The sequence below is a fragment of the Gracilinanus agilis genome, chromosome 1, assembly GCF_016433145.1.
Source record: "Gracilinanus agilis isolate LMUSP501 chromosome 1, AgileGrace, whole genome shotgun sequence".
Classification (NCBI taxonomy): Eukaryota; Metazoa; Chordata; class Mammalia; order Didelphimorphia; family Didelphidae; genus Gracilinanus; species Gracilinanus agilis.
The window spans coordinates 637,345,649-637,369,642 of NC_058130.1; the positions used below are offsets into that span (position 1 = coordinate 637,345,649).

The 23,994-nt window shown below is 41.9% G+C and overlaps 1 protein-coding gene across 1 annotated transcript; it reads left to right on the plus strand.

Annotated features, from left to right (window-relative positions):
- The first annotated feature begins 10,052 nt into the window (after window positions 1–10,052).
- KCNS2 (potassium voltage-gated channel modifier subfamily S member 2) lies at window positions 10,053–11,486 on the plus strand. Its single transcript, XM_044658215.1, has one exon. It carries the CDS (start codon window positions 10,053–10,055, stop codon window positions 11,484–11,486), a length of 1,434 nt encoding a protein of 477 aa, XP_044514150.1.
- The last annotated feature ends 12,508 nt before the right edge of the window (window positions 11,487–23,994 follow it).

A 23,994-nucleotide genomic window follows, 5' to 3' on the forward strand; every position in this document is an offset into this window, starting at 1 on the left:
CTTACTGTGTGATAGGTGCTCTAATATGTACTTAAGATAAAAAGAAGAAAAAGGAAACAGCCCTTGCCCTCAAGGAGATTATATTCTAATGGATAAGAAAACACATACAAAAATCTGTCCATGAAAAACAAATACAAAATAGAAGGAAAGTAGCCTTAGAGGGAAAGGCATGGGAGAAAGGGAAGAAACATCATGACTCTGAAGCTGAGATTTAAAGGAAGCCAACAATTCCAAAAGGTGGGAGTTAGAAGAAAGAGCTTTCTAGGCATGAGAAACAGCTCCTTAAAAGCAGAGACTAGAGATGGAGCATCACATGTGAGGAACAGCAAGTCATCCAGTACAGCTGGGAGAGAGTAATCTGTTAAAAAAAAAAAAAAACTGAAAAGATAAGAAAGGGCCAGGTTGGGGAGAGCTTTAGATACCAAACAAAAGAGTTTATGTCTAACTCTGGACATAATAGGAGGACATTGGAGTTTGCTGAATAGTGTAATGATTTATGCAAGATCTCTTGCATAAATCCTGCATTACAATAGAGGAGGGACATAATCAGTACTATGCTCTAGGAAAATCACTTAGGGCAGTTAGGTAGCATAGTGGATAGAGCACTAGGCCTGGAATTGGGAAAACCTGGGTTCAAATCTAGTCTCAGATACTTCCTAGCTATGTGACCTTGGGCAAGTCACTTGATCCCAACTGCCTACAACTTACCATTTATCTGTCTTAAAATAGATATCAATTCTAAGACAGAAGGTAAGAGTTTTTAAAAAAGGGAAAAAAGAAGAAAATCACAAGCATCTGTGTAGAATAGAATAGTGGGGAGAGACCTGAGACAGGGAAGCCAATTAGAAAACTATTACAATAGCACAGATGAAAGGTGATGAAGGCTGAACTAAAATGATAGCTGTGTGACTAGAGACAACTGGATATATGCAAGAGATTTCGGGGAAGAAGAAATTTCAAGATTTGGCAACTGATTAGATAGGTCTGATGACTGAGAATGAGGAGGAGTCAAGGATCACATCAAAGTATTCAAAGTTTTTAAGCATAGCAGTACCCTCAACAATGATAGGGAAGTTTTAAAGAGGGGCTGGGTTGGGGTGTGTGTAGGCAGGGGAAGATAATGAGTTCTGTTTTGGACATCTTAGGTTTGAGATTTCTACTGGCTATCTAGTTCAAAATGTTCAATAAGCTGTGATATAGCAATGAAGCTCAGGAAAGAGATTAGATAATATATCTGGGAATCATTTTCATAGTAATGATGATTTAACTCCTGAGAACTAATGAGAGCACCAGGAAAGTTTTCATAGAGAAAAAAGAATAGGGCCAAAGACCAAGTCTTGAGGGAAGTCACAATGAATATGACATAGATGAAGATCCAACAAAAAGAAACCAGGAAAAATTGGTTTGACAGATAGGAAGGAAACCAAGAGGGTAATCATAAAAATCCAAGGAGGAAATGGCCAACATTGTCCAGTTCTGCAAAGACTTTGAGAAGGACAAGGATTGAGAAGAAGATATTAGATTTGTGGATTCAGTGGTCATTGAAAAGTATACGTTCTGTTGAATGATGAGGTCAGTAGTCAGACTACAAAGAATTAAGAAAGAGTGGGATGAGATGAAACTGAAGCACTGAGTACAGACAGTTTTCTCAACAAGTTTAACTAAGGAAGAAAGCAATAGTACAATAATTTGGAGTACAGTAGAATCTAATGAGCATTTTTTTGAGGATGAGAGAGACGTGTTTGTAGGAAGTAAAGAATTAAGGAGAAATTGAAAATTATAAGGACAGTGGGGATGATAGTGCAGGCAACCTTCTGGAGAAGAGAGGAAGAGATGAGATCAAGGGTACAGGTAGAAAGTTGGACCTTGGAAACCTATGAGCTATCTTATCTTCAGACTGGAGTGAAAAAAGTAGTGAAGGGGATATGGTGGGCATCAAAGGGATGTGAGAGAAAGCTAAGAGACTTCTCAACAAATGACTTTGATTTTTTTCAGTGAAATGTGAGGCAATGTCATCAGCTCAGAGTGAGGAGAAAGGATTTTTGAGAAAAGGAAAAAAAAAGATGTTGAAAAGCCAGTGGTGAGTAGATGAAGGGAATCAATTAGGGAGGAAAAGCAGGATTGTCTCACTATAGTGAGGGCCAAGTGGAGATAACTGGCCTAATTTTGTAAGCATGTTTTGTAGTGTTCTCCAGTTCTATTTAGCAGCACATGAGTAGTAGTGAAAGAGAAGGGTGGTAAGAATAATCAAGGGATTAGGTTGGCAAGGCATAACTGGAGTTAGGACAAAGGAACAAAGCATTTGAGAGTAGTAGAGGATAGTGTAGAATTGTACTGTTTCATCAAGGGGTGAGGTTGGAAAAGGAGGAGGGTATAGCCATTTGGGAGCAATGACTTGGGAAAATATCAAAGGACAGAAGGACTAAATGATATAGCAAGGATAGATTTGGAAGGAGAGGGCATAGGGAGAGAAGGGAGAGAAAAGAGGTAAGAAACAGAGTTTTCTTGAATATAAAAGTGGAATACTTACTGGGTGACAGTAAGAGGAATAGTATGCTAATGATAGTTGGAATTTATATAATGCTTTAGGGCTTGCAAAACACTTTAATACTATGATCTCATTTGATCCTCCCAATCACTTTGCTGTTATAATGCTCATATGTGACTTGACCAGGGTCACACAGTTGGTAAATATCTGAGGCATAACATCTTAGATGTTCTTGAGTCCAAGACTAGTGGTTTATCCATTACACCCTCCCTTTGTGTAGATGGAGTGCAATAGAAGAGTAATCATGAGTGTTGAAGAGCTGGCAGGAGTTGAAATGGAGTGGACCACTGAGTCAGCTATGGAATTCATTGAGAAAAGAAGAAAGATATATTGGAGAACTATAGATAATAGTTACAAGAATCAGGATTGGCAACAAGTTTTAATTACATGAACGTCAAAGGAAGGAAAAGTTACTGAGTTGATGATGGTGGGAAAAGAGTTTAGGTGTAGCAATGTGGAGCATGATGTGACCAAAGAGCCAGAGAACATGATTCAAAGTGTAGCTAGTTCTGGAGTGAGGAACCAAGGAAGTACTGTGTTCAAGAGAGATCCTCCTATCAATAAGAGTCAACAAATAGAGCATGAGAGAAAGTGGTAGAAGATGGGAGAAACACCTAGTTTCAAACCCTGCTCTGGATATTTAATAAGTGAGAATGTCATTTAATGTCTCTGGGTCTCAGTTCCCTCAACTATAAAGTGGGAATAATGCCATCTACTTCACAGGATTATTGCAAGTTTCAAATGAGCTGAAGTCTTTTATCAAGGTCAGCTATGATTATGATAATCTTTCTGACCCCCTTTCTCCACAACAGAACTTCTCCTTTATCTTATGAATCAATAACATCTCTCCAACATCTATTTCAATAGGTACCTAGTGGAGCACAATGATGAACAAGTCATGATCCAAGCCCTGCAGAGTTACAATAAAACTGGGGGTCGCAAGTTCTAACACTGGCTTAAATCAGGGTAGCTAGGTTAGTAGTTTCCTTCAGAACCAACAACCTTCTCTTTTCCCTCTGTCCTCAAGGTTAGGAGTGAATGGAAGATGGAGTATGGCGACAGTGAAGACTAAGGCACCAGTTTCAGTCACAGGCAAAGGAATGTTGTCTTTGATGAGGAGCAAGAGAAGAAAGAAGGCTGGTGGAAATCTGGGGTGGGGGGACAGCCAGTGACTAGGCTGCAATTTGAGGAAGGCACACAATGCTTTTGGATACCTGGAAGGAGCGGAGAAGACTTGAGCTCTTTTCTGCAGGGGAAAAATGTAGGTCAGGCAGATTCAGTCTGTTCAGCTGCCACTCCCGCCAAAGCAACCCTCTCCTATCACTGAAGAAGCTGAGCCCAAGATGTGTGGGATGCAGCAGAGAGATCAGTGATCTGGCAGGAGTGGCAGAAAAATAATAGGCACCCAGGTGCAGGGGATTTGGGCTGTGAGCTGTGCCTGGGGTTCATTAACCCCTGAAGGCCTGGATCCCCTCAGCTTCCCTTGTGATACCACCCTCTTATATGAACACACACTGGACCCCATTACTGTCTCAGCCTATCTCAGCCTGGCAACACAGCTGAGATTCTGCTCCCACAGAAGGGCACTGTATTTTAAGAACAGGGCACAGACCTGTAAACAAAGAATAAACAAAAGCAGATTCCCTCTGCCAAACACACACACACACACACACACACACACACACACACACACACACACACACACTCACACAAAACCAAAGGAAGAAGGCATTTCCATTTTTCTTCTGGCTGTAGTCATTGGGAAATAAACAAGTGACTCTGCCTGTCACATACACTTAACCCTACACAAATGCAGCTGTCAGGAACACAGTGCTTCTCCCTTGTCCCTTCCAATAAATAAATGATGTGCTGAAAAAGCCCCTTTCCCACTGGGCCCAAAGACTCACAATCAATTCCACCTGTATAGAGAAGGTCAGGAATTTTGTTCCTCCATACTTATTGGGAAGATCAAAAAAGAGACAGCTCAAGTAACCTGGCAGCAACCCAGCTACATATCATGGCTGTCTGGTGTGAGTAACACAGCTCGCTTCCCGAGTTCACATGAGGCTTTCTCTGCAAGGCATGGAATGGGGCAGGTTGGAAGTGCAAGCATCAGAGGAGATCTAGAGCAGGATGGCAGTTCGGGGTGAGCAGGAGTAAAGGTCAGAGAAAGAAGAGAAAGAGAGAAAACCGAATGCCCCAGTTGTACACTGATAAGAGGAAGACAGTAACAATCCCAGCGGTAGCCCACTGGCAGATTGTATGGGTGTGGAAGTGGGAAAAACAAAGAAAAGCAGAAGCCAAACTGTATTCCATGGGAGAGAGATTGGGAGAAGTTCTATTGGGGGTGGGGTTAGGTAGGGAAATTCTGCTGCATATACAAGACAAAATGAGGGTGAGAAAGAACAAAAACCAGACTGTAACAGGAAGAGGTAAACAAATAAGCAGAATTAGGAGATCCAGGAACTTTCAGAACATCTTTAAAAAAGAAATGGCTTTAAACTTGGAAAGAAAAGATTGGAGGAAGGCTAAAAGGAAGAAGGGAAGGTGAGAACAGAAACACACACATGAATGAATACATATATAAAAAAGGAGACATGAGGAAACAGTGACTAGATAGCTGTGAGCCACACAGAGAAAGAACATGAGACTTATGCTGAGGGAAGAAAAAACAGAGACAGCCTACCACACAGGACACACAATAAGCAGGGAAATGAGGGTGACACACAGCAGGGAGACGCAAATATAAAATGAAGCAGAGAGCTGCACAAAGCAGGGGGTGGGAGTGATATAACAGTGGAGAAAGCGACAGCAATATAGTTAATAGACACACACAAAGGGAAGAGCTAACACAAAGAACAGAATACACATATAGTGAGGGGCTGGTAGACACTCAGCAGACACACACCAGGAAGTCTGTCATAGATATGGCATGCATAGGAGAAAAAAATATTAGGGAAAGACATAGACAAAGATAACCGATTGGGGGTGTGACATATTTAGCAGACACACAGAGACCAAAAGAGAAGAGGAAAATATATGCATCCAAAACAAGATAAAAAAGGAAAAGAACATTTTAAGCTGAACAGCAACAATAAAGAATACTGGAGATGCATCTGAGTGCAGGTGTGCATGCGTATGCGCATGTACACACACACATACACACACAATGAACTTACAGAGTGCTAGAAACACTTATGGATCAGACACACAAATTAGAGCATGTGGCATATTTGAAAAATACACACACTTACATATAAAGCTCTCTGGGGAAATGGCATATATTAAAGGCCAGATAAGGGAGGGTAAATGCTCTCTCATCCTCTGTGCACATCCTAAGCATGAAAATCATGAAGGCAAAAACTAGAGGGCTCTAACAACCTGCAGACACACATCCATAAAGAGGAGTGGCACCCACAAAAATAAAGACTTAAGGTGTTCCTGAAAGACACACATACAGAAGGTAGGCAGGTGGGAGAGATGACCAATTGTGGGAATCCTTGGGAAAATGGGTGAAGGTCAGCTTCGTGGTCTGCACCAGAGCCGTGTTCCAGGTTTAGAGACAATACTATTGGTAGTGATTTCCACCCAAGTGGGTGGGAGAGGCTGAGAGGCTGAGATCAGTGCAGAACAAATAACCTGCATTGTGCACTGTGCACATGGAGAGAAAGGCTGGCTTTCTGTCTGCAGCTGCAGTGGACATGGGCAGAATATAGCACTCTTTGGGCATTTGCTTTTTAGATCTGTGTTTTTGTTTTTGTTTTTGTTTTTTTCTGATGCTTTTGATCAAAAGGAGCAAATCCCTTTGGTGATTACTGCTTATCAGGCTGGAATGACTGCTGCCGCCATTTCCCCTCTAAACCCAGCCAGTCCCAGGCATGCAGGTGGTCCTAGAGAAAAAGAAAGGGGGAAATCAAACAATCTGACTAAGGGAAGGTGGGAACTGGAGGCCAATTCCCCAAGTCAATTCCCAACTTAACCTGTACCTACCATCTTGAAGAAGAAGGGCATTGGGAAAACAAGACCACTGAATAGAGGCTCAGGCAGTATTTCCCTTAATAACAAGACTTTGCCCAGGAGACTTGGGAATGTAACTAGGAACATAGGATCAGTTATTTAGATTCTGATGGGACCTTAGTGGTCCTCTAGTCTAGAGGTGTCAAATTTGCTGCCATAGGAACTAGATTAAAATGTAATTTAACTTCCTAACTGTGTGACACTGGGCAAGTTGTTTAACCCCAGTTACCTGGGCCTTACCATTCTTCTGCCTTGGAACCAATACTTTATTGATTCTAAGATAGAAGTAAGGTTGTTTTTTAATGTAATTGAGAAATGTTCAATAAAATAAAAAATACAATACAACATGGATAATGATAATTTGCAGTTATCCAAGACAATATGCAGCCTTTGGGAAACTTTCTAGATGTCTACGTGGACACCGCTGATCTAGTCCTTTATTTTAGAGATAGAGAGACTGAGGCTCAGAGAGATCAGGTGACATTCAAGGACATAGGTAGAATATGACTGAGCCAGAATTTGAGCCCAGTTCTTATGACTCCAAACCCAGCACTTAGAACTAATTTACCATATTGCATACATATACATATGGCTCCCATACCATACACATACAGTGAGAAATCCCATCCTATACACCTACCACATAAACCTAATTCATTGTATTCACAAGCACAATATGGTACAATAAAAATTAAATGCCTACTGTATGTAGAAGGTTGGTTTAGGTGTTGGAAAATGATATAAGCAACAGTCTCTGCCCTTAAGGAATTAGTATAATCTACCAGGGAGCTAAAACACTCTCACAGGTAGCTACAATATACAAAATAATGTGATTAGAGAGTTACAAAACAAAGTGCTTTATGAAAGTTGCTACCAACTAGAAGAGTGGGAAAAGGCTTCCAGAGGTGGCAAGGGAAAATTCTAGGCATGGGAACAGCCTGAACAAATGTACAAACACACAGTTGCTCTACCACACTCCCATGCACACACAGAACTCCACTGCTATACACACAGACTTCCCTTGCAGTACACAGAGTAAATAAACATCCATACAACTCTTATGTACATACACACTCACAGTACACACACAGTTCTTTCTGCACACACAGAGTTCATATATTTCATATGCACACAGCTCCCACACTGCACAACCAAGCACTCAGTACAATGAGACGCAGTACCCACAGTACACAGCTTCTACTCTGTACCTACACACATACAACTCCCACAAATAGCACATGCATGTAAACACAGTTCCCATATTGTGCGGAGAAAAAGTCCCATGTTGGCCACAACACATGTACATAAGGCTTCCAATACCCTAATCATCAACACTCCGAGAAGCTAGGGGGGCTATGGCTTCCCGCTCTTGCCTCCTTCTCCCTCCCCCTCCCCCGTGCTGCCTGGGAAGCCTCCAGAAACTTTCTTCAGGCGGGAAAAAGAGGGTTTGACACCTTCAACCCCTCAGAGCTGTCCGGTGTTCTGGCAAAGCCAGGGAACAACAATTCTAAAATTGTACGCCCTCCCCATCCGAACCTACCTCTACCTTGTTCTCCATTTCCCTACACCTTCAGCCCAGCCTTCTGGGGAGGAGAAAAGGCTAGCTGGCTCCCTCCTAAGACCTCCTAGCCACCTGGTGCTACCGGGCTTAAGGAGAAAAAGGTTTTGGTGGGAGGGGCCACGGAAAGGAGAAGTGGGCTGAGGCACCTGTGGGGTTCATGGTAGGCTGGAGCGGACTCCTTTGAGGAAGAGAGTCGGTTGAGCTCTGAGGTAGGGGCATAGGCGGTGGTCGCCATGACGCGCAGGCTAAGTGCAGGAGCCGCGGTTGTAGCAGCGCCTGCCGCAGCAGCAGCAGCAGCAGCAGCAGCAGCAGCAGCAGCAGCAGCAGCAGCAGCAGCAGCAGCAGCAGCAGCAGCAGCAGCAGAGGCGGCACCAACAACAGCAGAAGAGGCGGCACCAACAACAGCAGAAGAGGCTGCAGGAAGGGTCTAGGCTAGGGGGATCCAGGAGCTGTCCCTTCAGCACCACCCGCCTAGCCAGGCCTGGCCCTCAGACTTCTCCAGCCTCAGAAGACGGGATCTTCTAATTCCCTGCTGCAGCCCACACCCAAGGAGGCTAACTGATTGGGCGGGCAGCTCCAGCCCCCACAGAGGGAGCGGCTCTTGCAGTGGGGAGAGAGGAAGGTGAGTCTGGGGTCGGGGGGAGATTCCCCAAGAGCCAAGGCCAAGGAGCAACCTGTCAACCCCGGCCACGAACAGCTGGCGGTTCTTTGATCACCCAAACCTGGAAGACAAGCAGGAGGCATCGCCCTGGATCCCGCCCGCTAGGCACGCGCGCGCACACACACACACACATACACACACACACACACACACACACACACACAGACACGCGCGCACACACACAGGAGCATCCAGTGGGCAGCATCAGCAACAGCAGGAGCAACAATGCTAAGAAGGTGGTCTGAGAAGTTTCACACTTGGATCACCAGGCGCTTCCCAAGACTGCAGGTAAGAGCTGCTCCCTCTTCTCAGAGAATCGGCTTTTGCCAGGGGGTGAGCTGAAAAAAATCCAGGGAGCTCAGCGCTCAGCACACAAGGCTCTGGGGCGCAGAGCCAGGAAAGGAAAGAGGGCCAGGGTAGAACCGGTTCCTGATTAGCTGACAAGAAGGATGGAGAGCTAAGGGAGGTAACAGGAGGGACACGCACACACACTCACAGACACACACACGCACAGAGCTCTCTGGCTGCCCATGAAGAAACGCTGGCTAGATGGAATATTCAAGGCAGGGAAAGTAGTGGTGGATATTAAATGACCATTCCCTTATAATTTGAAAAGATAAGGCAGCATTTTAGCTCCAAAGCCTTCTACACATACAGCCAAAGCCTTGTTACTCTTATGAAAAGGTCTAGTTTCCAGGGAAAGAGCTGGACTGGGTGGTTGGGAGGAAAGAGGGGCATCACACACCAACTGAGATTTATCTCAGCTCACATTTACCTCCAATGCGACTGCCAGATCCAGAAATGCAAGGACAGCTCACCGAGCTGTCCAGCAGGAGCAGAAAAATGCTCGTGTCAACGGAGTGAGGGGACGTGAGGGACGAGTGGAGGGAGATGTGTGCCACTGCCCCACCCCAGAGAAATGCTCCAAGTGGGTACTGAACCAAGGGGAAGTCCATCTCTCACATCTTCAAGGAGGTCAGTCCCCCTCCCCCAAACTACCCAGAAAAAAAATCACCCAACAGAAACAAACGAAAACCCCGTCCATCCTCAGGAATTGCTATGTTAGAATGCGCGCTGTGATCCTGCAATTTTGCTGGGGGGGGTGGGGGTGGTGGGGGTGGTGGTAAAGGGTTAGGGGGAGGAGATGAGAGGAAAGGGAAATCCCAACGTCATGCGTGTCCCTTCCCCATCGCCGCTCATCGCCTCCTCCCTCTTCGCTCAAATTCTAGGTGTAGCTCCCCGCCAGTGTCCCGAGTCTCCCCACGATGACGGGCCAGAGCCTGTCCGATTTGTCTGAAGCCAACTTCGAGGATAGCGAGATCAGTGTCAATGTTGGGGGTTTCAAGAAGAAGCTGCGCTCTCACACACTGTTGCGCTTCCCGGAGACAAGGTTGGGCCGCCTCTTGCACTGCCGCTCCAAGGAGTCCATCCTGGAGTTGTGTGATGACTATGACGACGCGCAAAACGAGTTCTACTTTGATAGGAACCCAGAACTCTTCCCTTACGTCCTGCACTTCTACAACACAGGCAAACTGCACGTGATGGGAGAACTCTGCGTCTTCTCCTTCAGCCAGGAGATAGAGTACTGGGGGATCAATGAGTTCTTCATCGACTCCTGCTGCAGCTACAGCTATCACGGAAGGAAGATGGAGCCTGACCAAGAGAAATGGGATGAGCAGAGTGACCAGGAGAGCACTACTTCCTCCTTTGATGAGATACTGGCTTTCTACAACGATGCATCCAAGTTTGATGGACAGCCCTTGGGCAACCTCCGAAGACAGCTATGGTTGGCCCTGGATAACCCAGGCTATTCCATTCTGAGCAGAGTATTCAGTATTCTTTCCATCATGGTGGTACTAGGTTCCATTGTCACCATGTGCCTCAACAGTCTTCCTGACTTTCTGATCCCTGATAGCCAAGGCAACCCAGAAGAAGACCCCAGGTTTGAAATTGTGGAACACTTTGGGATTGCCTGGTTCACCTTTGAGCTAGTGGCTAGGTTTGCCGTGACTCCAGAGTTCTTCAAATTCTTTAAGAATGCACTGAACTTGATTGATCTCATGTCCATCATTCCCTTCTACATCACCTTGGTGGTCAATCTGGTGGTGGAGAGTTCTCCCACCTTGGCCAATTTAGGTAGGGTAGCTCAAGTCCTCAGGCTCATGAGGATTTTTCGAATACTAAAATTGGCCAGACATTCCACTGGTCTTCGGTCCCTAGGGGCAACCTTGAAATATAGCTACAAAGAGGTGGGGCTCCTCTTGCTTTATCTTTCAGTGGGCATATCAATATTCTCTGTAGTGGCCTACACCATCGAGAAAGAAGAAAATGATGGTCTGGCCACAATCCCTGCCTGCTGGTGGTGGGCAACTGTGAGCATGACAACTGTGGGCTATGGTGATGTCGTTCCAGGGACCACAGCTGGAAAGCTGACTGCTTCAGCTTGTATCCTTGCTGGCATTCTTGTGGTGGTACTGCCAATAACTTTGATCTTCAATAAATTTTCACATTTTTATAGGCGCCAAAAGCAACTGGAAAGTGCCATGCGCAGCTGTGACTTTGGGGATGGAATGAAGGAAGTTCCTTCAGTCAACCTAAGGGACTACTATGCCCACAAAGTTAAGTCACTGATGGCAAGTCTTACCAACATGAGCAGGAGCTCACCCAGCGAACTAAGCTTAAATGATTCCCTACATTAGCTGGAAGCTCTGGCCCCATCATAATTTTCAAGACCATACAATGGTTGGAGCTGCATTTTGTGCTCCTGGCATGGCTCCAGGCTTCATAGGGTCAGGAAGTAAGGAGAAGACACGGTCCTTCCCCTTCAGTACCTTACCATTGTAAATGGAAGGAGATGCCCGACCAATGTACACCCACAATTGCTTCCACAGCATGTAGAAGCCTTGATATGGGGTGGGATGACTAACACTATATCAACTTTGCACTGAGAATAATGCTAAACTTTGTGCTGATGAGTATCCTGAATGCCAGTTTTTCTATACAAATTGCTCATCATGTACCCCATCCTGGTGTTCTTGGTGCAGTGCTGTCTGCCCGTTTGCACTTTTGTTTCCAAGTTATCATGTGACGACTGGATAAGAAGTATGTCTCTCTAGTGGGAATACTCGTGAAGTCAGCAATGAAAAACTCAAATTCAGCTCACAAGAATGTGAACTCAGTCATGCATTCATTTCTCAGTTTGCTTCAATACCCAAAACAGAAAATGTGAAACTAAGTACATGTCACCAATGCAACTTTCTGTCTTTCTTAGAACTGAACCTATAGTTCTGTGGCTTGCATGGGTGCATATCATGCTAATGTTATTTATGCAAATATTACCTCCCTGGAAATTAATTTACTAAGGATACACGTGCAATGAAAATGGATCCCAGTTCAAGAGCAAAAGCAATGGGAAGTTACTGTTAGTCTGAAATCAGGTGTAGACCTGATCTTTATTGAAGCTCTCTAGGCTTCTTGGTGTGGGAAATGGTGGAAATAATGAGTTTCTCTCAGTTATTGGAGAACTGCAAGTGGAGGCTGGATATCCACTTTTTGGGGATGCTGTAATGGGATGTGTGCCTCGGAAATGAGTTGAATGACATGATCTCTAGGATTCCTTCCAATTCTCAGTCACATTAATTGGGAGTCACATTGATGAAGGCCCCCTGCTTTCCTGAGAGTTTTTCCCATGGGGATCCTGCCTTAGGCCAGGTATCCACAGGGCTGAGATGAATGGAAATGTTTTTTCAAGCTGTGGTTCATGTTCTAAACAATTTCACCAAGTTTTGCTGGAAATTGGCACTTTTTTCCACTTGTCATTTTTTAAGAGTATGGATTAGTTTATTTTACCTCTTCCTATTACTAAGAGGTTTATTTTACTGTCTTATGAAAGTAAATATTTCATATTAAATATGAAAGGCAGCAGCTTAGAAACTGTCTTTTAGCACCTACTCTGAAATCTCATTAAAAAATGAGTGCATGTTTATTTCTGAGAAAAACTTATTCCAGTAATTTTGCTTCTAGGATTCATAATGTTTTATATGATGCTATAATTACCTTGTAAGGGGATTCCTTCTTTGAAATGGGGAATTCATGGAACATAAGCATGTACTCAAAACACAGGTGATATGTGCATGGAGTAGACTGAAGGGAAATATGTATTTATTTGCATTAACTGTCTTCCTTCTGGGAACAAGGTGGGATTAGAATGGGGAAGGGAGAGGAATGGAAAAATTGAAAAGGAAATGATATTATAAAACATTGCAACTAATCACAAACTTTCAAAAAGTTTATCAATGCATGAAGTACCTTGAAACTTCTAATCCTGTTGAAAAAAAATCGTAAAGGGGTGCAAATAACCTACTTCTTTCACTTCTCAGAAATCCCTTCCTGCTTTCTGCTCCTTGATTACAGGACCCCTGGGCTATCACATAAAAATGTGGATGGAATCCTGAGTCCCCTTGTTGAACTGCTCTGTAGCCATCATCGTGTATGTTGTGTATTATTTCCAAAATGACTTCTATTATATATCTTTGGAAAGATGGTGGGGTCAAGTGGTCTGAACACAGAATTAGCTAGGATTTTCATTAAGGCTCCAATCCTTTCTTTTTTATGTGACTTTTACCTTAAATTACTGAATTTTATGTGTGTCTTGATTTCCTCACTTACTAGACTTACATGCTAAAACTTCTCAAGGAGTGCTGGGAGGAACCTCTAGTAATTGAAAAGTATTTATTCACAAGATGGATGAGGATTGAGTTACTGCTCTTACTAAGTACTTTCATTCGGATGAAGACATATGATGGGCACCTCCCAATGTCTGATGGGCAATTTCTCATATTTCTCTCTCTCTCTCTCTCTCTCTCTCTCTCTCTCTCTCTCTCTCTCTCTCTCTCTCTCACACACACACACACACACACACACACACACACACACACACACATAGATTGAGAAGTTTAGGCTTATTTCACAGATTTTTGCAAACAAAATACCTGACTTTAGCCAGTATTTCCAGAGATGGAAATTCAACATTTTCCAAAATCACTTCCTAATTGTTTTGGAGGCAGATATGTTCAAGAATGATTTTCACTTGCTAAACCTATTTTATTGGGGAGTCTGTCAGGTGGCTATTAATTCTTTATACAGGCTTATTTGCAGGAATAGTACTCAGTTGCTTTTTTTTCTAAAAAGTATCGCATTATAAATGATGAGGTGTTTCTGATTATTGTATCCATTTTAGATATGTCAGCTAGAAGCTTCACAATTCATCATGGAAACATTGTACTTATAGGGTGCCTTTCTCTTGGGGGAGATCCCTTGTGCTTTAGAAACTGTTTTTAACCTCTCTTGTATATATCTACACACTCATGTAGAAAGGACCTTGCTCATTTTTGAAGCAGTGGTAAACCTAGGAAGACAAGTTTAATACTAACAGTTTAATAGCCTAAAGTAAGTCTTGTTAAGCCAAAGGTTCAGAAAGAAGGGAAGACGAACCTATGTGATTTAGCAATAGACTTCTTTTTAAAGGGGTACATTACAAATAATCTAAACTGCTCTGGGACCCAGTGAAAAATTTCTCCCTCTCTGAAATAGCACCATCAAATCATTAATGTCAACATGTGCTCCAGACTCGGGCTTCTCATTTAACCTGTAAAATGATATTTCAGGTAGAAATCATCTCCTCTAGTTACTGAAGCTTGGTTACATTTCAGACTAAAAAGGAAAAACCTCATCAGGGCTATTTTCTGTTTCATTTTTAGAAAGAGTGCTAGCACAAGGTGATCCCTTTAGGCACTGGGCCTGCCAATCTGACCTACAAACCTGGTTTTTAGATCCTTTTAAAAATATTTTAGCTAGAGGAAGAGCTCAATTCACCAGGCTGTTGATTGGTAAATGCTTTGTGTTGGGCAAAGGAGGGTTTCCTTTGGGATGACAAACCTTTAAATTTCCTTAAGATCAGTTATATGGCATCAGAGAAAACATAAGGGCACATTTTTATTACATGGTATATAATGAGGGCTTTAAAAGTGTTAGACTGAGAAAGTGTAACTATTCTGCCTAAGCAAATTACTTGGTTGATATGGATTAATTGGTTGCAGGTCTGAGTTTTCCTTAAAAAAATCAACAAAAACAAAATCAATTATAACATTCCCAAGTTTAATGGCTTTGCCACAAGGCAGAGGCATGTTGTATGCCAAAATGTAGGAGGTTTGAAGCCCAGAAGGTGGTAATTGGTACTTAATATTTGGATTTATTTCTACTTGTCTTATTACTCAAATAATTTAACCACCTGCTCATTTAAAAATTATTTGTATGCACTTTGGGTTACTGATTATCTGTGCTGGCTGTTTGTTATATATTTTGAAGGCTCAACTTGTATTTCTTGTGTGTTTTACCAGCATGACCTGTTACAGAGTTGTAATTTTTAAAATTGAGAACATTGTATTTATGATGTCAATTTTAACACTCATTAACAGACTACTGTGCAAGCATTTATTGAGACTTCAAGTGAACTATTATGTCTGATTGCTACACTTTAATCCTTGTGCCTGGACTCCATAATGAGCCATAACACTGCAATGCTTAGGAATTCAGTCTTGAACAATATTCAGATTAGAAAGAGAGAAAATTATTTTTAAAATCTCAATTACAAACAGAGAGGCAAGAATCAGAAAGAAATACAAGGCTCTGGACCAAATTTCTTGATCAAGGAAGTGTTTTTAAACTTTAAGGGGAGTGTTTGTTTGTTTTTAATATATGGAGAGGAAATGATTTTTAAAAATCTTTTTAGAGTAGCGGGTATTAAGATGACTCAGTAGAACTGCTTGTGTAGGGTTGGAAATGTTAATGGAGTCAAATGTGAAATTTCTTGGGTCAATACCTTTGTTTCACACCACAAGCAGTAGATTCTCTTCAAAGGAGCTGTCCTCCCCACAAAATACACTACTTCCATACTCAATATTCCCTTCAACTTTGCTGCTGGGACTTTCATTTGCAGGGCATAATCCCTCTCTGAGAGCAACTTAACTCATTAAATACATTAACTCAGCTTGGCTGGGTAACAGTGATTACACAGACTGAAAGTTGATAAATTTCCATTTTAACCATGTGTGTGTTGTAGGATTGGGGGGTGGGGGTGGGAGTAGGAACATCTTTTTCTTTAAGGAAAAAGTGCACAACATGATTTCATTTCAAATTGATCCTGCTCCCTTCTAGGCCCTCAATATGAGCAAACAGTTATTTCACTGCATCTGTGATCTCATCAGCATGACCATTCCTCCCAGAGAGGCAGATTATCAGCACCTCTATACCTACTCATCTTGTGTGACTATTACATTCTCTTCTTTAAACTCTCCACAAGGGCTCCACCCAACATGCTAGGGGTCTACCTTCAGTGGTCTTGACATGGTATGGATACCAATGTTGTAAAGAGATGCACACCCATTATGTATTCATTTTATTTTTAAGCTGAACAATGGTAGAAATTGATTATATTATCAATCACTTGACTGATAAACTATTTAACATTTCATTATCCTGCCACTGTACTTCCTCTGGAAAACCAGTTTAATGTTTTAAAGAAAAATAAAATTCACTCTGGGTGCAGACTTAAGGCTGACTCCTTCCCAAATTTGTATTTTCTTCCTTTTTAGAATGTGGCAGTACTCTGCCCTCTGCTCCTCCCTCCCGCCTCAATTTTCATAAGGTTATCATGGGCCATTTGGAATTAGTATGAGGAATCCCTCTCTCTTTTATCTAGAGGTAGATAGATTGCCTCTTGTACTACCATTGTTTAATTCAAATGGAGAATCACTCAACTGGAAAATGTAACACCTCATTCCTTTCTTCCATATATATATTGGAAAATGTAACACCTCATTCCTTTCTTCCATATATATATATATACATATATATATATATGTATATATAATGATCAATAGTCCTTGTGCTGTTCACAACCAGAGCCCAAATAATCATTTTCTAAGCCTGAGAAGCAGGGGAAAAGGTAATATTATTAATATTAACATCTTTATAGTGCTTTAAGTTTTGCAATGTGCCTTTACATATTATCTCACTTGGTCTTAACCCTGAGAGTTGGGTGCCATTATTCCCATTTTATATATGAGGAAATGGAGACAGAGAGGTAACGTGACTTACCCAGGGTTACACAACTAGTAAGTATCTGAACTAGATTTGAACTTGGGTCTTCCTGACTCCAAGTAGATAGCACTGAGGCAAGTAAACATGTCCTGTTTCAGTTTAAGAAGATTTGTGCATTTTAAGTAATATCTGTGCAATCTCTGTGTTTTCCTCCTTGCTTCTCATTCTAGCAGGGATATAAATGGTTATTCAGGAATTTTGGGGGGCCAGAAGGTCTTGTTTTTAAATCCTTACCTTCTGTCTTAGAATCAATACTGTATATTAGTTCCAAAGCAGAAGAATGGTAAGGGCTAGACAATGGGGGTTAAGTGACTTGCCCAGGGTCACACAGCTAGGAAGTGCCTGAGGAAAGATTTTAACCCAAGGCCTCCCTTCTCTAGGTCTGGCTCTCAATTTCCACTAAACCACCAAGCTGCCCTCTCCCCCAATGTCTTGCATCTTTTTTTAAAAAAAAACCCTTACCTTCCTTCTTGGAATGAATACTTTGTATTGGTTCCAAGGCAGAGGAGTGGTAAGGGCTAGGCAATGGAGGTTAAGTGACTTGCCCAGGGTCACACAGCTAAGAAGTGTCTGAGGTTATCTTGCATCTTAAGATCAAAAACAAACAAAAAATGCACCCCAAAACTCATTTGGGAAGAACTTCAGTGATATTTATGACACCACTCTTCCCCAATCCTAGTGTCTCATTAGTTAAAAAAAAAACATTTTAACCCAAGCCAAAGATTTTCCTACCAGGTAGCTGGGCTGATGTGGTCATACTGGTGACTGAAAAAATCAAACAATTAAGAAGTATTTGTTTTTGCCTGCTATGTACCAGACACTGGGTAAGCACATTTGCTAAGGATACAAAGAGAAAAAGGTACCCTCATATTATCTCGTTGATAATCTCCTAGGGGAAACAATGCATACACATATATAGACAAATATACATACCAGTAAACCCAAACTTTATACCAAGTAAAGAGGAGTGTTGGTGGGCACTGGGAGCAGAGGGCATTAAGGAAGGCTTCTTAAGGCATGTGGTCCCTGATCTGAGCTTTGAAGAGAGCTGGGGATTCTCCAAAATAGTGGTGATGAGGAAGTACCTTTAGGCATGGGGGGCAGGCACAGAGACAGGAGATAGTTATGCTCAAGGAAGAGCAAGTAGCTAATTTTGTCTGGAAGGAGAATAATGTGTCGTAAGCCTGGGAGGACAGGCTGGGGCTATACTGTGAAGGTCTATAATTGCCAGGAGAGCTTGTATAGGAGCCAAGAGACATTAGTGAGCTTCTGGAGCAGAGGAGTGATGTGGTCAGATACATGCTTTGAGAATGTTGTATTGGTCACTCGGTGGAGGTACTGGCAAAACATCCACCTGTCAGTTACTTCCTTACTAGAACTGGGCATCCTTGCCCAAACCTAGATTGTCCCATATTCCCAAATTCTGGTGTATTTTCTTAGCCTTCAGGCCATAGTCATGGGGTCACTGAGGGACTATCAAGTGATAGATACCTCTGGAATCTAACAAAAGGGTGAGACTAAGCAGCAGTGTGGATGTACTTAGCACAGTGCCTAGAGCATAGGACAGTAGTGGGGGGGCAAAGTATGAAGGATGAGATGAAGCGCTCTTCAAAATGGCAAAACTTAATGTAGACTTTGCCACATAACGGAGGAAAGAGATAGGAAAAGGAAGAAATAGAACTGTCTTGGCCACCCCTCCTGCCATGACAAGTGAAAGGACAGAGAAGAAAAGGTCAAATGAAGGAAGAAAGGAAATGAAATGACAAAGGAGGGGGGCGGAGCTGGGAAAGGGGGGAGTAAGAAGGAAGCAAACTAGGGGGAATAAAAGAGTGAGTACTTAATAGTGTTTGTAACCCATGTATCCTTGGGTCCCAGTCCCTGGTGCAATTAAGATGTTCACCTTGAGGGTCTCTCAGTAATAATCTCCATCCCTTCTTTTGTCCTACAGTCTCCCTTGGGGTCATCAGAAGCTCAGCTCCCTGTAGACATTTAGAGAGACACCAGATAGAGGATGGGTTTTATTTTCTTTTAACTGGAAATGTAATTTCCTTAGTGTAAGAAACACATTCTTCCTAATGCAGATCTGCAACTACTCAGCAATTTCTAGTATGAGAGACTTGCCTGAGGTTAAGTACAGTCACATTAAGATGGCAAGTGAAACTCTTGATCCCTGGAAAAAAATCTCTTTTGCTTTCTAGAGGTCATCCAGTAATCCTCTCCTCTGAGGGAGGGGGGTGGACATCACTCCTGTACCATATTTCTCTACCTATACAGTAAACACAAGTCATATGTGAACCAACAAATTGATAGGTTTGAGTTGTTCCTTTGAGGTCACACATAAGATAAATAGCCTGTCTTTCTCTCATCAGTTCCTTCTCAGGCTGAGTTTTCCTATTTTCTCCTAAATGTTCTCCCCAAAGACCTTTTCTCTGTCTCTTCTTATTTGTCCATCTGATCCAAGATCCCTGAGTATTATGGATGTGAAAGCCTCAGTCTAGTTCTCGGAGTAGGCCAACATCTCTGAGTCTGGATCCCTCACTGAGTACAATGCATTTGTCTTCTCCTGTGTCCCTGTCTCTGTTTAAAAGCCAAGTTTCTTTTACTGAGTGCACTCTTAATGTGTTTTTGCCTCAATAACATCCATTGTTATTGTTTCTCATTGCCAATTGGCAGAAGAAGAAGAAGGAGGAGGAGGAGGAGGAAAAAGGGGAGAAGAAAGAAGGAGGAGAAGAAAGAAAGAGGAGGAGGAGGAGAAAGAGGAGAAGAAAGAAGGAGGAGGAGAAAGGAGGAGGAGGAGAAAGAGGAGAAGAAAGAAGAAGAAGGAAGAAGAAGAAGAAGAAGAAGAAGAAGAAGAAGAAGAAGAAGAAGAAGAAATCACACCTCATCCCAGAGGCAGTAGAAGGAAAAGAAGGTCCTCCCCAACTCCTCTGGCCTTTACATGATCTTTTCAGCCCTGCAACTAAATTCTTTTTGTGCTCAATATATCAAAATCAATATTATTCTCTGCAGGGTTTCCAGTGACCTCATAGTTCACAGTCAGACTTGTTTACAGAATATCTTTATTGTTGCACTTTTGTCCATTACTCTCCTTTCAATTCTACACTAGCCTTGAGTCCACAATTAATTTATTTTTCCCCAATTACATGTAAAAATTTTTTAACATTCTTTTGAAAATTTTTAAAATTCCAAATTCTTTCCCATCTCTATTTTTTGCTGAGATGTCTGGCAATCTGATAAGAGATTATACATGCGTAATCATGTAAAACATTTCTATAGTAGTCATTTTATGGAAGAAAATTTGAACAAAATAGAGAAAAGGAAAGAAAAAGAAAGTGAATAATGGGCTGCTTTCAGATTCCATCAGTTCTTTCTCTGGAGGCTGATAGCATTTTTCATTGCAAGTCCTTTGGGACTGTCTTGGATCATTGTTTTGTTGAGAATGTTGGATCTAGTTTAGAGGTTCCCAGTTCAAATCTTGGCTCTATATCTTTTACAGTTATTAATTGTACAATATTGCTATTATTGCATACAATATTCCCCTGGTTCTACTCGATTCACTCTTTATCAGTTCCTGTAAGTCTTTCCAGGTTTTTCTGAAATCCTCCTATTTATCATGTCTTGTGGTACTATTGTATTCCATTACAATCATATATTATAACTTGTTCAATTGTTCCCCAATTTATGGGCATCCCCTTAGTTTTCAATGCTTTTTCTAAAAGAGCTGCTATAAATATTTTTTATACAAATCAATCCTTTCCTCTCTTTCTTTAATCTCTTTGGGATACAGAGTAATAGTGGTATTGCTGGACCAAGAATATACACATTTAAATAGACTTTTTGGACATAGTTCCAAATTACTGTCCAGAATGGTTACATCAGAATGGTTACATTCATGCAGACCATTCCTTCCATCTGAAATGTGCTTCTTCCTCATTTCTGTCTGCTGAAATCTTCTTTTACAAGACCATTCCCTGTATGAAATTCATCAGCTACTTTAAGAAGCCTTGATTTAGTGTCAGAGGTCCTGAGTTCAAATTCTGGCTCAATGCATCCTGGAGGATCAAATGAGATAATATTTGTAATCCACAGCACATAATAAATCACTTAATAAATGCTTATTCCTGTCTTCCTGACTTACCTGTGTGACCTTGGTCAAGTATTTTTTTTAAAACTCTTATCTTCCCTCTTAGAATCAATACTGTGTATTGGTTCCAAGGCAGAAGAGTGGTAAGGGCTAGGCATTGGGGGTTAACTGACTTTGGGCAAGTATCTTAATGTCTCTAGGACTCAGTGTCTTCCTCCATGAAATGATAACTTCCATGAAACTCCTACAGGAAACATTCCCTCTCCAATCAAGTTCATGGCATGTATTACATGTTTATTAAATGCCTTTCCATTTGTTGGTTATTTCATTCCACCATCACCTCCCTCCACTTCTAGTTGATCATGGTCTCACCTTCCTCAAAATCTCCTGATGAATTTACTGGCTTACTTCTTTAACTATCACATTCTATTTTAATTCCTTCTCATTCGATTATATGTCCTTTTGTCCCTACTAAATTTTAAGCTTTTTGAAGGTAGGAAGTAGGTTGTTGTTATCTTTGTTTCTTATGTACAGTTCAATGATTTGCTCAGAGTAGGTGCTTAATAAATGTATATTTAGTGCCTTCTTGAACCATACTAATCTGAAGTGTTCCATTCAACCATTCTTTTCAGGTGATCATTGGACTCATTCTAGCAGCTTTGTTGTTCAGTTGTTTCCGGTGTCCGATTCTTTCTGACCCTATTTGGGGTTTCCCTGGTAAAGATCCTGGAGCAATTAGCCATTTCCTTCTCCAGATCATTTTACTAGAATCTAGCTAAACTGAAGCAATCTGATGTAGGAAATAGATTATTAACCTTGGAGTCAAGAAGACCAGGATTTAAATCTGACCTCTGACACTAGCTATGAAACCATGGACAGGGCAACTAACCTTTCTGATCCTCAGTTTCTCCTTCTGTAAAATGGGTATAATAATGTTTCTGTTTGTTTTTCTCTGTATCTCATCACTGAGTTCAAAGCCTCACATAGAGTAAACATTTAATAAATGCTCAAAATGGAGTAGTATCTACCTCACAGACTTGATGAGATTCAAATGAGACCTGTTTAGGGCTTTGCAAGCTTTAAAGAATTGTAAAGATGCCCATTTTTCAATTCAGTAGGTTTTTCTCTGTCTTTATCCTTGACTTCTATTGGCACTGTTGCCAACTCTGCTTTCTCAGCTTCTGTGACTCAGTACATTCCCTCCGACCTCTCTGATGACTCTGACTCTGCATCTTTTGCTGTCTCCTCATCTTCCTCCCACCCTCTAAATATGGATGTTCCCCAATGTTCTGTCCTCAGATCTCTGTTCTCTGTACCATTTTTCCTCAGAAATATATTCTCCTCCCACAGCTTCAGCTGTCACTTCTCTGCAGATGACTCCCTAATCTATATCTCCACTCACATCTCTCTTTCTTTCTATCTCTCTGTCTCTCTCACTTTCTCTATTTCTCTTCCTTGTCTCTCTTTGTATCTCTCTCCCTCTTCCTCTCTAACTCTGTCTCCCTCTATTTCTTTCTCTCAGTCTCTTTGTCTATTCCTCTACCCCTTCTTTTCTCTATCTCTCTGCCTTTCTCTGTCTCTTTTCCTCTATTTCTCTCTGTGTGTCTCCCCTCTCTCCTTCTACCCTAGACTGTCCTTAATGGACATTTCTATCTGAATGTCCCAGTGGCACCTCAAACTCAATGTGATTAAGGCAAAACTCATCATTTCCACTCCTTCATTGGCTCCTCCACTTCACTTCTCTGGTTCTGTTAATAGTACCAGTCATGATCTTCCTGATCATTCAGACTTTTCCCTCTCCTTCAGGCCCCTCATTTAACCAACTCATCAATCTATCTAGTAATAAAAGTCTTAAGCATTCTTTCATAATCTCATACCTGTCCTTAATGATTTTCTTTAACCTAATTTGATAGGCAGCTTGGTATAGTGGGGAGAGCACAGTACAAAGAGAGGGGAGATCTGGGTTCAAGCCCCTGCTGTGTCATTTATCACCTATGTGACCGTGGGCAGCTAGCTAATCTTTCCCTCATCTATAAAATGGGCATACCCATATCACACACATATAATATATATAAAAATATAGGAGTATATATACATATGCATTCATACATATAATACACACTTGTATTGTATGTATACAGATTTCTATATATAATAGATTATGGATACATAAATATATGAATATAAGCATATATACATATGGTGTTGTTATTCAGTGACTCTTCATAAGCCCATTTGGGGTTTTCTTGGCTAAGATCTTGGAGTGGTTTCCCATTTTCTTCTCTGGATCATTTTACAGATGAAGAAAACGAGGCAAACAGGGTTAAGTGACTGGCCTAGTGTCACCTAGCTAATAAGCATCTGAGGTCATATTTGAACTCTTGAATTCAGGTCCAGCACTCTATCCACCGTACAACCTCCCTCCCTCTCTCTTATATGTGTGTACGTACACACACACACACACACACACACACACACACACACACACACACACACACCCTGCCTTGTAGGGCCCTTCTGAGTAAAATATTTTGTAAACTTTAAAGCACTACGCAAATGGGAGCTTTTATTATTCAAGAATTTATTCTCTCCTGCTTGGAGTATCCCAGGGCAGCATGGTGTCATGGCAGAACTCGGATAATTGGTCAGAGGACCTAGGTTCAAATTCCATCCAAGCTCTGGTACTTAACTGCTTGGGTGGCTTTGGACAAGATACTTCATCTCTCTTTGGCCAGTCACTGCCAGGGTTGCCATTATTCTATAATCAGTGAATCAATAAACAAGAATTAAGTGCCTCCTATGTGCCAAGCACTCCGGTTTGGATGTGTTCAAGGTCAATTACTCTCTGGCTCTCAGTTACCTCGTGAACAAAATCTAGATTGGATGGCCCTGAAGACTCGTGTAGCTCTGCATCCTGTGACCTCCACGGTGCCTGAGAATTCTAAATCTGTGCCTGTGCTGTA